The following is an 18,334-nucleotide window of genomic DNA, read 5'->3' as shown; positions in this document are numbered from 1 at the left end:
TTTGCTATGTGCTATTTGAATGACTGAAAGATGTCTTTTCACAAGTGTTTTTTTCAGTTGGATTCATATCTAAATGTTATGAAATAACAATTATAACAATAAAAATTACTTTTTGTCAAAGTTTATCATTTTTTGTACTGAAAAAAAAATCAGTTTTTCAATAATATCATCAATAATGTAACCCACAGAGACCCCACTTAGAAAGTGGACAAAATCCATTCTCAAAATCAGAAACAACGCACAACACACATAGACAGAAATGAAGTGGCACACTTCCAAAAATGCAAAAAACATCCCCAATACAAAATGGACATGCTCACACACACGCGCGCACACACACACACAAAAAATATATATTATTTTATTATTTTTATTATAAAATTATTATTGAAAAACTGATTTTGCCCTGCACAAAAAATGCTAAACTTTGACAAAGTAATTTTTATTGTTATAATTGATAAAGTGATTTCATAACATTTAGATATGAATCCAACTAGTGTTGTCAAAAGTAGCGGTACTTCGGTACCAAGTCGGTACTGAAATTTTGAAATGTGACGATACCAGCATTTCTGTAGTACCGGTAGTACCGAGAATCCGGGTATATTTGGTACCTACTGATAGTCTGTGGCAGTATTTACTTGAATATGACACGAGTGAAGCCCAAAGCTTTGTTTACAAAATAAAATGGGTTAGCAATTAAATGTGAAATCGCAGCCATGGAAATATTTTGGTTCATGCTGAATGAGAGAGAGAGACGTGAGTCCATAAATTTAAGCTTTGCATTCTGTTTTGCGAATCGCGATCTGGTCACCTGATTATCAGAGAATTTAACAATATTCCATTAGTTATTCCACTAAACATGGAATCTCTGTTTCTTTTCCCAAATCTTCACTCACGCAGGGGATTATAAACGTTTCTTTCGTTCGCTCGCATTTAGGCCTATTATAGGCTATTCGCATTCTTTACTGTGGTAAAGTAGAAAAAACACCGTAGGACAGAAACCTTTTTGCTTGCACGTCAATTTCTATTTAACACAGTTTGTGCTTGTTATTAAACTTTATAAGGCGCGTCGAGTTTATTTGTATAGCGCGTTTCACGCGCCGGTGATTTTTACTTTCGTTTTCTCTGGCAGCGCTAAATCAAACATAGCCTGAATGTCTTGCCCCTGCGGAGGATGAAACTCGCTCTTCAGACGTTTTACAACAAGTGTCAGTTGCTTGTAACATCAGGAGGAAACATGAAGATATTATTAAAGAGAAGCGGTCTCTTTCCTGCTCGTGTCCCACATCCCTCTCAAAGCGCAAAGCGGCTATATCAGAGACTATAGAATAACGGGACTTTGGCTATATGACGCATCTTTGTGTTAAATTACGAATTTGTTCTCATAATTTAACTACTTTTTTTCTAGTAATTTAATTACTTTATTCTCATAATTTAATGAGTTTATTCTCAACATTTTATCTCGACATTTTTCTCGAAATTTCACGACATTTTTCTCATAATTTAACGAATTTGTTCTCGTAATTTAACGACTTTTTTCTCGTAATTTAATGACTTTATTCTCAGCATTTTATCTCGGCTTTTTTCTCGAAATTTGACGAGTTTTTTCTCGAAATTTAACAACTTTAATGTCGAGATGGTTTTATTTTTTTATTATTGCTTGGCCCTAATCCTCTTCCGTAGTACACACACAAACATACACAATGTTTTTAAAATAGGCTATATAAAATAAAAAAAATAGTTCCAGCAGATTTTGCTGTGGTACCGAAATTGGTACCGAGAACCGTAAAATTTTCATGGTATTGGTACCGACAACTGGAATTTTGGTACCGTGACAACACTAAATCCAACTGAAAAAACACTTGTGAAAAGATGTCTTTCAGTCATTCAAATAGCACATAGCAAATAGTGGAGCTCTGCAGCATCTACTGGTAAAAATGTTAGTTTTTTACTTTTAAAACTGCATTTTTCAAAAGATGGGCAAAAATCTTACACTAAACCATGCCAAATTATCCATGTTATCCACATGAATGAAAGTTAGAAATCCGGGCCTTTTATAAAGTGAATTTTACATAAAAAGCTGTTAATGCATAAAAACCTATTTCAAAAAATATTTTTTAATTTATTTATATAAATTTAAAAGATATTACGAATCCTCCAAAAACTGCACAAATGTTGAGAAAAAACATTAATAAACAGAGTAAAATTACATTGGTTTTTAAAAAATATATTATATTGTTACAAAATAACACTTTGTTGCCCGGGGTCTCTAGAGACCCCGAAGACCACGAACGTAACTTTTTTTTTTTACACTAACATAAAAACAAGATATCACTCCATTTTTTTTTATTTGTAGATTTTAAAAGTGTTAACCACCATACAAAGTCTCATGCCATTTGGACAAAGAGAACATTTTTTTTTTAATTTGAGCAAACATCATTTGCAGGTCAAAAAGACCTTGAAGACCGCACAAGGGTTAAGATATCTATGTTTAAAATTTCATCTTTACATGTTTATAAGGCCACCAAGAGTATGCTATTTTTGTGTATGAGTGGTTTTAGTTCTTACATTTTTTTCATAATTTTGAATTCATTTTAAAACGAAAGTTATTGATGAATCAGTTTGTTCGTGAAAACATTCGTACGCAGATTTCATGGACAAATTTGTGCGTATGCATACTTAGTGAATGAGACCCAGTTAACTTACAACAGGGTTCCCAGTAAATTTCCATGAGCTTTTGAGTCATGAAGTCTTGATTCAGACTGACTCGCTAATGAATCGGGTTATTATTCATTGTAAAGAAGTCAAACAAATGATTCACTCACAATTTATTATTGTAAGATTATTATCTCTGTTACCATTCAAACGTTTTTAATAAAATGAATACTTTTATTCAGCAAGGATGCATTAAATTGATCAAAAGTATCAAATGTGACAGTGATTTTTAATGTTAGATTTTTTATGTTTCTATTTCAAATAAATGCTGTTCTTTTGAACCTCCTATTTATCAAAGAATCCTGAAAAATAGAACTGTTTTCAGCACTGATAATAATAATAATAATCATAAATGTTTCTTGAGCATCAAATCATCATATTAGAATGATTTCTGAAGGATCATGTGACACTGAAGACTGGAGTAATGATGCTGAAAATTCATCTTTGATCACAAGAATATTCAAATAGAAAACAGTTATTTTATATAGTAATAATATTTCACAATATTGCTGTTTTTACTGTATTTTTGATTAAATAAATGCAGCCTTGGTGAACAAGAGACTTCTTTCAAAAACATTACAAAATCATACCAACACCAAACTTTTGAACAGTAGTGTAGCTGATGAAAAGTTTTAAAGCTATAAACATAATCATCATTTCCGTGTCTGTAAAATGAAATGTCCCTGACATTTCCAGGTTTTCGATGACTGTGGGAACCCTGATAAAAGCATTGTTGCATGTGCATCTTTCACATCATTCAGTGTCATTTTGAATTTAGTTTTAAAATCCTATTTTAATCCTCTAAACTTTCAAAAAACCCTTCTAAGCTATTTGGGGTCTTTTTGACCCCAAATGACATTCACAGCACAGATGGAGAACAGTGAGCGCACACACACACACACACACACACACACACACACACACACACACACACACACACAGAGGGAGATGAATAGATAAGACAATACAGTTTAGCACAAACTTCAGTACAAAAAAGTTGGACAAAAAGATATTTGTATTGTTATAATTGTGATTTCATAATATGAAGATATGAATCCAACTGGGAAAACTTATGAAAAGATGTCTTTTAATTAGTCAAATAGCAATAGCAAATAGTGGAGCTCTGCAGCCATCTACTGGTTAAAGTGAAAATCACATTTTATTGTCTGGGTCTCTGGAGACCCCAATAGCTGGAGTGTACATCCCTATGGAAGCCCGTTTCCGCCACTAAAAAAAAAAAAAAAAAAAAAAAACAGTAATTGTGACTTTTTTCTCACAATTCTGACTTTTTTTCTCACAATTGGCAGTTATAAAGTCACAATTCTGAGATATAAACTCGCAATTGTGTGATATAAAGTCAGAATTGCGAGATATACAGTTTCGCACAATTGTGAGTTTATAACTCGCAATTGTGAGAAAAAAAGTCAGAATTGCAAGAAAAAAAGTCAGAATTGCGAGATATAAAGTTTCACACAATTGTGAGTTTATAACTCGCAATTGTGAGAAAAAAAGTCAGAATTGCAAGAAAAAAAGTCAGAATTGCGAGATATAAAGTTTCACACAATTGTGAGTTTATAACTCGCAATTGTAAGAAAAAAGGTCAGAATTCTGAGATAAAAATCACAATTACTGTTTTTATTTTTTTATTTAGTGACAGAAACGGGCTTCCATACATCCCAAACGAATGGCATACAAGGATTAAGAGTTTGAAAAAGTTTAAAACAAGATGGAAACATTATAAGAAATATTAAAGATTACTCTTCCTGTTCCCTCAATCAGACTGGCGACGTCCCGCGGCAGAACCGTGTCTGAGGATGCAGCTGTGAGACCAGAGGAGGAAGATCTCCTGTCCTTCAGCAGTGAGGACTCCGACTGAACACACACACACACACACACACACACACACACACACACACACACACACACGCACGTTCGTTTTTGTGAATTGTGGGGACATTCCATAGGCGTAATGGTTTTTATACTGTACAAACTGTATTTTCTATCCCCCTACACCAACCCTACACCTAAACCTACCCATCACAGGAAACTGTGCACACTTTTACTTTCTCACAAAAACTCATTCTGTATGATTTATAAGCCTTTTGAAAAGTGGGGACATGGGGTGATGTCCTCATAAGTCACCCTCTCCTTGTCATACCCATGTCATTATACACATTTGTGTCCTGATATGTCACAAAAATGCGCACACACCCTCTCTCACCAGCCTATCAGAACGTGTCCTGAACACAACACGCCGTGCAGCTCCTGCCTCAGTGATGGACTCACTCACTCCACTGCCACTTAAAACAGTCCCACAATAAAGCATCACTGACATGCATGATTCATAACTCTTGAATGCCAATGTACTAGCATTACAATACTGTAAGTTCAGGGTCAGAACTTGACAATACAACATGTATAAAACTGCATGTTGTCATATTGTACTCGAGAATAGATTTGCTACCTGTATAATGTAAAAAAAAGTGTAAATCTTTTCAACGCATTGGTGCTATATTGTAGATACTTTGGTCATGTTATTTAAAACTACATATATGTATTTGAAAGGGAGACCAAATGTACATTCCTCAGAGAACTGATGTTTGTCCTTCAGCGCAGCGTCCTTCAGGACTCCCACGGCTTTCATCTGAAGTCAGATCGCTCGAGTGCTTTGTGCCGAACTGTAAAGCTCTCAGACAAGTGTGATTAAACTTTACTGGATCTGCATGTGTTAGAGAACTTCACTCTAGCTGAACGTTTACAAAAACGTATGTAGAACCGTTCAGGACTAACATATTGAAGAGACAGGTTGTGGGTCAGGGGACGTTTGCTGAAGCAATCATTACAGAAATCATTTTCTGTGGATCATGGAATTTTGACATTTTTAATTCATTTTTTTTTAGTATCCAATATATTGCCGTCTAAAAGCCTCTAACTGGCTTCCAACCATAAGTGTTCGATTTATTATCATGACCGTTGTTATTTATGTTCACAGTACAGTTTCACTCATCAGTCAATCTTATTTTTAAAGCATTAGTTCACTTCAGAATTAAAATTTCCTGATAATTTACTCACCCCCATGTCATCCAAGATGTTCATGTCTTTCTTTCTTCAGTCAAAAAGAAATTAAAGGTATATAAGTCTAAGGTGTGCCCTGAATGTGTCTGTGAAGTTTCAGCTCAAAATACCCCCAAAATATTTTTTTAAATACATTTTTTAACTGCCTATTTTGGGGCATCATTAACTATGCACCGATTCAGGCTGCGGCCCCTTTAATTCTCGTGCTCCCTGCCCCCTGAGCTCTCGACTATAATACAGCGCAATTACAAAGTTCACACAGCTAATATAACCCTCAAATGGATCTTTACAAAGTGTTCGTCATGCATACTGCATGCATATGTCGGATCATGTGAGTATTGTATTTATTTGGATGTTTACATTTGATTCTGAATGAGTTTGATAGTGCTCTGTGGCTAAAGCTAACATTACACACTGTTGGAGAGATTTATAAAGAATGAAGTTGTGTTTATGAATTATACAGACTGCAAGTGTTTAAAAATGAAAATAGCGACGGCTCTTGTCTCCGTGAATACAGTAAGAAACGATGGTAACTTTAACCACATTTAACAGTACATTCATGTAGAGCTCTTTGAAGCTGCACTGAAACTGACATTTGGACCTTCAACCCGTTGAACCCCAGTGAAGTCCACTATATGGAGAAAAATCCTGGAATGTTTTCCTCCAAAAACCTAATTTTTTTGATTGAAGAAAGAAAGACATAAACATCTTGGATGACATGGGGGTGAGTAAATTATCAGGAACATTTTAATTCTGAAGTGAACTAATCCTTTAAAGTTAATTATTTTAAATATATGCAACTTCTTAATTTAAGGACCTGTGGACTGTTTATAATTATATTATATGTTACAATATCAAGTTATGACATAATCCAGTCAGACAATGTCAAAATCATCACTGATTTGGTTAAACTTGGGGCAGACAATCATCACACATCATATTCTGTCACACAGATATTGGATAGAAAGAGAAATGTATATCTTACTTCTAACATATCTGTGCTTTATGTGTTGAACTAAAGAATATTACACATTGGCTCTCAGAAATGAAAAATAATCTTTGCAACAGCGTTATTTCAGTTACATGTGATACACTGCCATTCTGCCCTTTTTAAGTGATATTAAAAAGCACATTCAGAAATCTCTTCTTCATCATTTTCTGAAATCATTAAACGTTCAGTCTTTCAGCTGTTTACTCTTTTGTGCAGTTTTGAACATGCAGTATTTCCTCTCAACATCTATTTTTTTTTTTTTAACATTATCCTCCTAAAAGTGGAATAACGTTTCATTTAATTTAATAGAATATAGCAGTATTTACCGTAACTAAAAGTCTGTTCAGTTAGTGGTGTTCTGGTTATTTTGGTTAATCATATTGAAACTGTCAGTGGTTTAAAATTTAATAATTAATCTGCTTATTCATTTCAAATAATCACTGTTTTCTGTGGAAGGATTTGAGGCACTTTCAAGTGTCTTTAACAACTACAACAACCATAGCAAAACATTTTTGTCACCATATCTGAAATGATTTCTTAAATATTGTTCAATCCGTGTCTCTATAATGTGTGATTGTCTTTATAATTTTTTTATAGTAAGTAATTGAAGTTGGTGCTTTAAGAAAATCTATGCAATCTATGTTTGGCTTTTTACACATACTCTTTTTTTTTATTTTTTATTTAATCATCATGAAACCATAATGGAGCTCAAGAGGTCATTTACATATAACATTGGTTGATATTTAATAATGTATAATAAAATATTTGTTCAAAAATAATATCTTGTGATTTTACTGCCATTAGACCAAAGAATATTGAGTATCAACATGATGTAGAGTTTGTCTCCATTTTGAAAATATTGTTCATTTGATTAATTCCCTAATGTTTTATCAGCACTAATGACTCTTAATGTATTTTGCTTGGTGGTTGAATGCACCAATAAACTAGTTCCCTCTTAATTAGGTGTTTGTGCTGAAACAAACCATATAGGTTTGGGTTTCTACTTCTCTCAAATTCCAAATATGCTAAAATGTCAATAAGAAGGCAGGAAAAAAACAAGCTTCCTTCAAGTCATTCATTATCTTTATTAAAACTGATAAGGAGAAATAGAAGATAACAAAAACATCTAATTGAAGAGAATAAACATGAACTGAGAGCAAAAAGCAAAAATATGTGCATGCACTTTTCATCGTGAGGTTTATGGCATCTTAATATTCTTAATAATAAACAGTAATTCAGTTAGATATTCTTTTTTGAGCATTTTATTTGTATACAACACAATGAGATTAGCAATTATGTACATTATTCAGTCTGGCAGGTTTTAAGATTAGCATGTGGGGGAAAACAGTGGGCAAATAAGCAGTGCTAGCCGTCTGGTGGTGTCCGCGGTCAAACGTGACTGAACACCTGAAATGTAACTGAAATGTATATATATATATATATATATATACCTGAAATGTATATATATATATATATATATATATATATATATATACATACATACATACATTTATTTATTTATTTTATTTTATTTTATTTTATTTTATTTTTTCTGTTGTATTTTGAGAGAATTTCTTGGTACTAATTAATATTTATGCAATAATTATGATCACATTTTTAAAATTACTTTCAAATTAAAGCTGTATTTCATCTTAAAATAGGGCCCACTGTCTCTAAGCTCATGGCACAGGTGCACTTAGGGCGTGTCCAAATCCACTTTTGCTAGTTTAACGACAGAAAAATTGGTCGGCACACTCAGCGCACATGGACTTAAAGGCTTGTACCTATTCTCTTAATGAGTCATGGGTGTGTTTTGGGCATAATGTGCAATAAACCAATCTCCCAGTCTCATCTCCCATTCCCTTTAAAAGCCAGTTGCGCTCATGCCATGACAGATTTGCTATTTACATGGCAAATCTATTAGCCAATTTAATTAGACAATTTCAAATAATTAGCCAATTTAGTTCGTCATTACAGCAAATAGGTAATTCTGATTCATGCAATGACTATCCATTATGACATGTAGGCATTTTTATCTTTATGCACAAAATAATAAACTTTTACATTGTTACACTGCTGCTCCTGTGTGTGTAACAAGCAGACTGTACGTGCGTTTTGCCGCCGCCTATAGGTGCATATTACTAACACGCATTTTAAATAAAAAAATACTTTAGAGCAGGTTTCAGTTGGTCAGTGGCGCAGTTGTTTTCACTTTCCTCAAAATAGCTACACGCCAACAATGCACCTGAACACACCTCGTTTTCAGAGCAGCACGCCCATGGGCGAACAGATGGACATGAGCGCATTTGCTATTTAAATAATAAGGCGCAGGATGTGAAAATAATTACTGCGTTGGCCTGAAACACTTGCGTCGCACCTGGCGTCGCATTGTGCCAGGTTTATGATAGGGCCCAACGCCTTTAAAATTCAGATTTTGAAGGTAGATTAGCACCATCTAGTGGGAGTAAAAGAAAGAAAAACATCTGTAACGTGGTGTAACCAGATGCCTGTATAGCTCTATATAAAAAGGCTTAAAAATTCTAGTTGTTTTTAGACATGAATACTTACTTTACTTACTTTATTAAGTTGTGGATTTGGATATGTATTTAGACATTCTCAAAGACAACGTTTTGTCAAGTTTTTTTTTTTTTGAAATGTTGATTTGAAGTGTCAGTTTTTACATTCATTTTACTACAGTCAAACCTGAACACAGAGACATTTTGTTACACATAACATCAAAATTCAACAAAAATGGAACAAAAATAAACAGGATTGCTTTTTCAGAGCTGTATCAACCTGAATTCAACCTCTTATTTGAGTCATCTGGCTCAATTTTGCCATATTGTTACAGCCATACCAGCTCATTTGTGTGTGAATGATAGTGTGTGTCCATTTTGTACTCTCACAAAAGAGTTTGCAGTCCATTTTTTTACAGCATTGTAGCTTAATTATTGATTTTATTTCATGCATTTGCTAAAAACTTGCTTTGTTGTTACATGTAGCTACTGCCATAAAAGTCACAGAGTTTCGTTTCATTCCGATGAAGCATGATTTTTAAAATCTCCAAACATTTTCGGTCTAAAATGACCGAACAACACCAGAGGGCTAGCCATATTTAGGATACAGAAAAAAAACGGCTAGGAGGGTGAAGAGATGAAACTATGTACAAGCAGAGAGATTTGGCGCCAGTCTGTAAGCAGCTCAGTCACAATTCCAGCAGTTTTACAGACTAATGAAAGTAAGAGCACAAGCTTAATCTAATGACCTGCTTCTGTACACGTCCTATCAGACCGCGAGAGACGCATGCACAAACTAAACTAGCTAATAAAGAGTAGAAACCCTGTCATACTTCACCAGTACTATATCAAAAATACACTTTCCTTCCGTGTCTATACAAGAGAAAAAATCCCAGATTTAATCTGATATATTGCAGGAAAGTTTTGGGAATTCTCCATCCATCCATCATACACTATCTCAATATATGTTATTTACAGTCCCAGTAGATTGCTTTAGTATATGAAGAGTGTATGGGAGGGCCGATGCTGCGGTGTAGCTGTAGATGAGAGGATTCTTCACTGCGTTATGATGGAAGGGCCGATAAACTGCGGGTGGTGCGACGGACGTCTACGAAACTCCCATCACACCTCGATGATGTTGATGGATGGCACAGACTGGTGGAACTGCATCAGACAGGAAGACAAAAAACAGAAGTGTGATTCTCCTCCAAGGGGCTCGTTTCATCAACGCCTACGGTCGTTTGGGACAGGATGGCTTCCTGGATGTATTTGCAGCGTGAGATTATTGTATATATGGCTGCGAGCTGTAAGATGTAATGCACACGGAGATGAATGCGCATCATTTCGCTCTGTAGCAGTGCAATATGTCGAGATGGAGGCCATTAGGGTCTTGGCGCAGGGGATGACATCATCACGGGGTCTGATATTGATTTTATGACGCGTCTATAAGGGCCGGGTTTGATGTGTTATAAGGACTAATGGTGGCACATGGAGGAACGGGTGAAATGCGAAGCATCTGCCCTTGCTTTATCACTCTGAATTTCCTACACAGAGAAAGTGCCAAGTGAAGATCTGGATCATGAAAGCTCAATGGTGGTTTTCCTGAGATGGTCTATTTTAGAAGTAGGTCAGTATCTCTGGTGTTTGATCCTTATTATGCTGAAAAAATGTCTCTGATTCTAAAATTAAGTTTCATGCATAATATTTTCCACTTTCATCTCAGTCTGTATCTTCATGGATGCTACAAAGAAGAAATATTTTTTTTATAATGTTGGGTTAATTGCAATCTTAATTTAACCCTCTTGTTTTGTTCAAGTTCTGGGTACGATCTTGTTGGAGTGGGTTAAATTGACCTTAACTGGATTCAATACAATTCCCCAAAAATCACACTATCACACTAACAAAACATACAATCAGGTACAAACAATGAACTTTTAATATCAATACTTTTTGCACATCACAAAGAACAAATATCTGAATTTATGATTTCTAAAAATGTTTTAACCACTGTTTTTAAGTTGCCACTGCCCCCACCCATGTGACATTTGCCATTACACATTAATATCTTAGTCTAAACCTAAAGTAATCTTGACAAACTATATATCATTTGAAAGCTTTCAGACTCTAGTTTTCATAATTTTTTAAAGAAATGACAGAGCAATAGATACATTTTGATAAATTCTCTATTTGAGATGTGGTGCCAAACTATAACACTTTCCATGTTTTTTGTTTTTTTTTTAATGTGGGTTTTAGAGATTGAATTCAAATCAAATGTTAAGATTAAATTGCCCAAATGTCTACTTCATAAATATTATGAAAATTATGGAAATACATGGTTCAGATCACTCAAATCATATATGGAAATGGGTGTGCCCTAATATGGTCCCGGTGGAGTCTGGATATCATCTAGTGGAAAAGTTTGTTACTGCACACAAAAATCTTACTGAAAGTTCATTTTTTGAGATATCAACCGAACATTTGACACAGAACATGTTTGGATGTTTGGCTTTGATTTTCTTGAAGTTTTATAGTTGAACATGTTTTGCAAAATATATATTTTATATAAAATATAAACAATTGTATTTTTATATTTTACATTTTCCTAAACTTAAACTTCTATAACGTCTTTTTATTTTACTTTTATAACTTGTTTTTTTCTTCTACAATAATCAATTAAAAACAATTAACAGGTAAAACAACTTTATATTTTCACAAACTTTGAAAATAAAAAGTTGTTAAACTCAGTAAGACACGACATTTCAGGACTAGAGTTGAAGAGCTCTGACATACAACACAGAAGTGTTTTGTATTTTGGGTCTGTACAGTTGCATTTGGACATTAAAATATGTTTTTGTGATTGTTTTCATAATATACCAAATTATAAGATTTTCTGTATCAGTGTTTCCTGCACTGCTTTTTACACTGCTGACTCTTCAGCACTACTTGCACTAATGTCTGACCTTGAGTTGAGAGTTTGTATTTAATCACAGTCTGTATTGAAGCCAATAAAAAGACACTGTACTGCAAAATAATAAGAAATATCTATCAGTTGGGTTGTCCTTGCCGGCTGCATGCAAAAACAAACACTAAACTCAAGTGTAGTCCTTTTCATGAACAAATGACTCAGGTGCAAAAAAGTGTAGTCTGATTCTTCTTTTAATTACTAGTTAAAAAAGACGAGATACCCATTTGAATCAGCCGAGAGAGATTGTACAATATGACTGAGATATTCCTACATGAATCAGAATCAAATCATTTCAAGAGAGTCTGGAAATCTGTACTGAAGCCTAGTCTGACTCTTCTTTTTTATTTATGAACAAAAATAATGATTCTGGGACACTGACACACTTGCAAAGAGCTCAGCACTACTGATCAGAGCCAAAAACAAGCCAAACAGTGAATTCTAGCGTTGCCTGTGCAAATATACGGTAAAGCTCCATAATCTTAGTTGATCTCACAAAACTTGTACAACAGAGAGCGACCCTGAAGCCTTTCACATGAGTCAGGGAATGTGTTGACGGACTGACGCTGTGGACCACACTGTTCGCTCTCATCCTTCATTGCTGGCAGATTTCATCCGACAAATAACAAAAAGGTTTGATCAGTCAGAGGTTTTGTCAATTGGCAGTTCCTTGGCAGTGAAAAGTGAGATGGATAGCAATCTAATGCTTTCCTGCATTCTTTCTTAGTCTTTCTGCAGGTGTTAAAGCGGTCGGGTTGTTTTTCCCTGTCCTCAAAGCTCGAAATGCTTATGCTACGCTTTTCATTAAGAGCTAATGAAATGTATCGGCTCTGAATTTACAGGCAAACAGATTTCTCAATTTCAACTCAATCTGTGTTTTGAAAACAGGGGGAATTGTGGGGAAAATTACAAATGAATAGCTGTTTTGCATTGCAATTTACAATATAGAACAATGTGGTGATAGATTTTAGTTGAAAATTTAAAATCTGTTACAGCACATTCATTTACAGCTATTGCATTTATTCAAGGGTGATTTACTTCAGAATGAAGATAAATATTTGTGTCCTATGAAGTGTGTTCAGATTACACTGTTTATGACTCTAGATGAAGACAGTTCATCCAAAAATTAAAATTCAGTCATTTATTCCACTTCATGTCTTTAGAAGTTTTCTTTCTTTTGAGATTTTCTCTTTTTTTCAGTGGAAGAAAAGTGTTACAATGCTATAAAAAATGACAATGAATGGTGACCAAGCTTCTCAAGCAAGAAAAACTTAAATTTCAGCAAAAAGGGGACCTATGAGTGTGTATGTGAAGTTTCAGCTCAAAACACCCCACAGTTTATTTATTACAGCATGTTAAAATTGTCACTTTTTGGGTGTGATCGAAACTGGCTGTTTTATGAGTGTGTCCCTTTAAATGCAAATGAGCTGGTGCTACCGCCCCCTTTCAAGAAGAGGGTGGAGCTTCAAGAGCTCATTTTCCAGCATTCCGGCAATAACAAAACAGGGCAATCTCACGCACTGAAACTGTTTATTTATTACAGCATGTTAAAATTACCACTTTTTGGGTGTGATCAAAAACAGGCTTTTTTTAAGTGTGTCCCTTTAAATGCAAATGAGCTGGTGCTCACAACCCTCTTTCAAGAAGAGGGTGGAGCATCAAGAGCTCATTTTCCAGCACACTGGCAACAACAAAATAGGACAATCTCAAGCACTGAAACTGTCAGAAACAGTCAGTAGTGATGTTCAGCCTTATATGTTTGAACAGGAGTCGATGAAAAGAACCTAGTTTGTGAAGCACTCTGCCGCTAAATGATTTGCGCAAACGTATAAGACTTTACCGATTTTCTACAGGACATTTCCTTTGAAAATGAAATGAAGAGTTTGGTTCCAAAACCCGATAAACGCCATTTTCCAAAAAAAATTGAGTTTCTGCCAAAATCAGTATTGTATCTGGTCAGTATTGAAAAGTAATTTATTAATTTTGAGCAAAATGCGATATCTGTCGTGTTATTCTGTCATGTTTTTTCTCTTTCTTTCCAAAACGCGACAAACGCCAGTCTCCTTTTTCTGCAGAACGCGATATATCCGCTCTCAACCAATCACAGCGCACCATTCCACACACTGTAAACATTGAAGGCTATTTTAAAAAGCTGTTTTTAATACCAATGTACTCGGCAAATGTGTTTATTTAACCGTGCGGTGGCGCCAGATACTCTTTAATCGGTAATGACAAATAATTTATAACATTAACAAGATGACCCGCTGAATTCATTTTGGGAGCGACGGCTGAATGTATTTTTAGTAAAATGCCTGTATATAAGATGTATATTGGCAAAGTTTAGACTCTGTCATATATGTGAATCAACTTACATTGTTGTGTATTTTCAATTTGAAAAATAATTTTTATATTGATGGATTAATTGCATTTTGAAAAAAAAAAGTGTTATGTACGGAAGAGGATTAGGGCCAAGCAATAATAATAAAAAAATAAAACCATCTCGAGATTAAAGTTGTTAAATTTCGAGAAAAAACTCATTAAATTTCGAGAAAAAAGTCAAAATAAAATGTTGAGAATAAACATTAAATTACGAGAAAAAACTCGTTAAATTTTGAGAAAAAAGTCAAGATAAAATGTTGAGAATAAAGTCATTAAATTACGAGAAAAAAGTTGTTAGATTATGAGAACAAATTTGTTAAATTATGAGAAAAAAAGATGTTAAATTTCAAGAAAAAAAAAAAAGAATAAACTCATTAAATGTTAAATTTCAAGAAAAAAGTCGAGATAAAATGTTGAGAATAAACTCGTTAAATTACGAGAAAAAAGTCGTTAGATTATGAGAACAAATTCGTTAAATTATGAGAAAAAAAGTCGTTAATTATGAGAAAAAAAGTCGAGATAAAATGTTGAGAATAAACTCATTAAATTATTATTCTCAACATTTTATCTCGACGTTTTTCTCGAAATTTAATGACATTTTTCTCATAATTTAACAAATTTGTTCTCGTAATTTAATGACTTTTTTCTCATAATTTAATGACTTTATTCTCAACATTTTATCTCGACTTTTTTCTCGAAATTTAATGAGTTTTTTCTCGAAATTTAACAACTTTAATCTCAAGATTTTTTTTATTATTATTGCTTGGCCCTAATCCTCTTCCGTAGTCATGGATGTATTGCATTTTGGGATAATAATATGTTTTTATAATGAACTTTTTAAAATCAAAATGTAGATTTGAATTTTTTATGTTTTTATAACCAAAAGATGCTATGTGAAAGTTTGAAACAGAAAACTTCATCTTTTCATCTTGCCACTTTCTTGGTAAAGAAAACACCTTTTTACTCAAATTAATCGAAATTGAGTTATTGTGTTTTGAACCAAACTCTTCAGATTTAATGTCCTCAGTGACTCAGGCTTCTCTCTACGATGAGTGGATTTTTACCATAAGCTGGATGTTCTCACACACAGTGGACACACATCAGTGTTCAAACGCATTATAAAAGTGAATTTTGCATAATAGGTCCCCTTTAAATTTCAGTCAAATCGCTTCAGACGACTTTGTAAGAAGTCACATGGGCTGCTTTGTTCTTTATGGAGCTTTACAGCTCTTGGTCTCCATTCAGTTTCATTGTACAGGAAAATATATACTTGGTGATTCTGATAATCCTCTCCCTTTGTGTTTAATTTGGGTTTACAAAGACATAAATACGTGATGAATGAATGTATGGTTTATACCAGATTTTTAGCTGAGAAAGAGGCACACAGATTCTCACCTTGCTCCGCAGCAGACCTCCGCTGTGGTGCTCCGGTGTGCTTCTCTCTGAGGACGGTTTTACCTTCTCTTTGCTGTTGCTGGAATCGTTGTCCTTTATTATGTCATACTGCCGGCAAAACAAGGCAATTACGGCTGCAGAAACAGAAAAGACATGGTGACATGCAGTAGTCCTGCTGATTTAACTGTACAAGGCTCTGGAGAGACAGACTTGATAGATTTGACAGAGTCACTGAAGCATCCAAGACACAAATCCTGAAGAAACACACAACTGTACCCAGTTTACCTCCATTTCACCTCTGTCTCTCACTGTATGTCGGCCCATTTTCTTAAGTAGTTCAGCACTTAGCGTGTATACAACCCAACTTTAAATCTTATAAGATCATTAAAGCTATCAATGAAAATTAAAACTTTTTTTTGACCTTTTGAGCAAATAGCTTGATACATTCTCAGTGATAAAAAGTGCTGAATGTATCATCATAGATTACCGTTTATGGGGTCAGTTTGGGTCAGTAATATATATATTTTTAAAGAAATAATACATTTATTCAGCAAGGTTGCATTCAATTGATCAAAAGTGACATTAAAGACATATATTAATGTAACGAAAGAATTCCATTTAAAATAAATGCTGTTCTTCTGAACTTTTTATTCAACAAAGAATCCTGAAAAGATGTATCACCAAAGACTACCCAGCTAACAAAAAAAGGTCCCCAGAACGTCCCCTGAATGGCCTCTGCGAACGTCCCCCGAACGTCCATGTGTAGGGTCCTCTGGCTGTCCCGGGGACGTCCGCAAAGACGTCCTCCGGACGTTCACGGGGACGTTCACAGGACGTTCAGCGGCCATTCGGGACGTTTAGGGGACTTTCGATTAAGTCCTCTTATTGTTTTTTTATTTTACTTCTAGGTTAACAAAAGAACACAAACAAGTTGTAAGGAGAAAAATACATTTATTTATTTATAATAAATGAGCAGTTTCATAATTGTTATGCTCTTTCCGTGTGTGTGTGTGTTATGCAGTTGTGCACGCGCGTCTCTCGTTGTCAGCAGTGGTAGTCCGATGGCAGTTTTTTCGATGGCTTCTAACCTAAAACGACAAAATGAACACATTCAATAATGTTTCAGGTATCGTTTGTCTATTAAGAAACATTTGTTACTGACAATTTGGATTCGTGAGACCAAGATTAGCGTACATTTGAAAATAGGCCGTAACGGTCAGCCGCGACGGACAACAACTTCAGCAAACGTTTGTAAATGTAATCTTGTCATATAATTTAAACTTTACAAGATAAACAGTGGTTATGGTAGCTAATGTCTGCTAAACTAAAATTTAAAATACCTTTTCGACCGACGAAAGAGAAAACTCAAGGCCTCATCTGAGAAAATCACCGGCAGGACCGTTAACTGTCGACGCAGCCGAGCGTTGCCATGGATACATGCGCGTAACCTAAAGAATGACGTCACTCGATCGTCACTTGCTTGTATCTCACAGTGTGGCTATATTACACTTTTTGCCACATGCTATACCTTTCTTATGTGTAAAATTAAAGTAATTTTTTAAAATAACTTTTCTTTAATAAAACCATGTTTGACAGGTATTTATGGGTATAGGAATTGTCTTACCTGTGTTATTTTCCAATTTCTTTGCCAGCAAAGTGCTTTTCCATTCTTCATCTTTTCTTTGGCTGCATTCATCAGTTGAAGTCAATAACATTATTTTAGAGCTCCAGTTCAGGGTGATTGGGACACTTTTTACCATTGAGATGACTTGGATAAAATGTCCCATTCTTATATTATCCCACATCTTATATTCAGTAGCCTGCTGTTGGGGGCATCATGATTTTGATGTTTAAAATGATAACTGCTGAAAGCACACATGATCTGATGACATCTTTAATTAGTTAGTAGTAGGTTGAAGTTACTGCTTCATTTTACAATGAATGGGTCATTCTACAGAAAAGTCAACTTTTCTGTCCCTTTACAGAAATATTACACTTGAAAACACTTTTTTTTTTATATTGAAAATTTTTTTTTTTATATTTTAATATGAAACAATATTTGAACAATTAAACCTTCTTGCGCATCAATGTGGCAGTATTTGTTTTTTAATTATAAAAATTCCAAACACCACAGAAGTGCTCGTCCCCACAGTCATGTGGGAAAGTGCTTTATTTTGAGCTCAGCAACAGGGTTTAAATACAATAATGTATGCATAACTGTCAAATATATTATGTAAATGACATAAAAAAACAAAAACAAATGCTGAATAAATATTATAAATATATATAAAAAAAACCCTG

At 34.4% G+C, this 18,334-nt stretch overlaps 2 protein-coding genes across 4 annotated transcripts in view; one reads left to right on the top strand and one right to left on the bottom strand.

The window, feature by feature from the left end:
• si:dkey-71h2.2 (low density lipoprotein receptor adapter protein 1) overlaps nt 1-4,709 on the top strand; it is a 50,498-nt gene extending 45,789 nt beyond the window's left edge. The window contains exon 9 of one of the 3 annotated variants that reach the window (XM_048208369.1): nt 4,495-4,709. In XM_048208369.1, coding sequence (XP_048064326.1) covers nt 4,495-4,591 — 97 coding nt within the window. In that variant the 3' untranslated portion in view covers nt 4,592-4,709. The remainder of the gene's footprint in view (nt 1-4,494) is intronic. The other 2 variants (XM_048208370.1, XM_048208372.1) reach the window with 2 other exon arrangements.
• Nucleotides 4,710-8,289: 3,580 nt separating this feature from the next.
• fndc4a (fibronectin type III domain containing 4a) overlaps nt 8,290-18,334 on the bottom strand; it is a 46,017-nt gene continuing 35,972 nt past the window's right edge. The window contains exons 5-6 of the mRNA XM_048208368.1: nt 16,034-16,167; nt 8,290-10,461 (exon numbers count right to left, since the gene is read on the bottom strand). Coding sequence (XP_048064325.1) covers nt 10,420-10,461; nt 16,034-16,167 — 176 coding nt within the window. The 3' untranslated portion in view covers nt 8,290-10,419. The remainder of the gene's footprint in view (nt 10,462-16,033; nt 16,168-18,334) is intronic.

This window comes from Megalobrama amblycephala, linkage group LG11 (assembly GCF_018812025.1).
Source record: "Megalobrama amblycephala isolate DHTTF-2021 linkage group LG11, ASM1881202v1, whole genome shotgun sequence".
Classification (NCBI taxonomy): domain Eukaryota; kingdom Metazoa; phylum Chordata; class Actinopteri; order Cypriniformes; family Xenocyprididae; genus Megalobrama; species Megalobrama amblycephala.
Note: the sequence above shows the minus strand (reverse complement) of the source record. Positions and strands in the feature narration are given on the sequence as shown.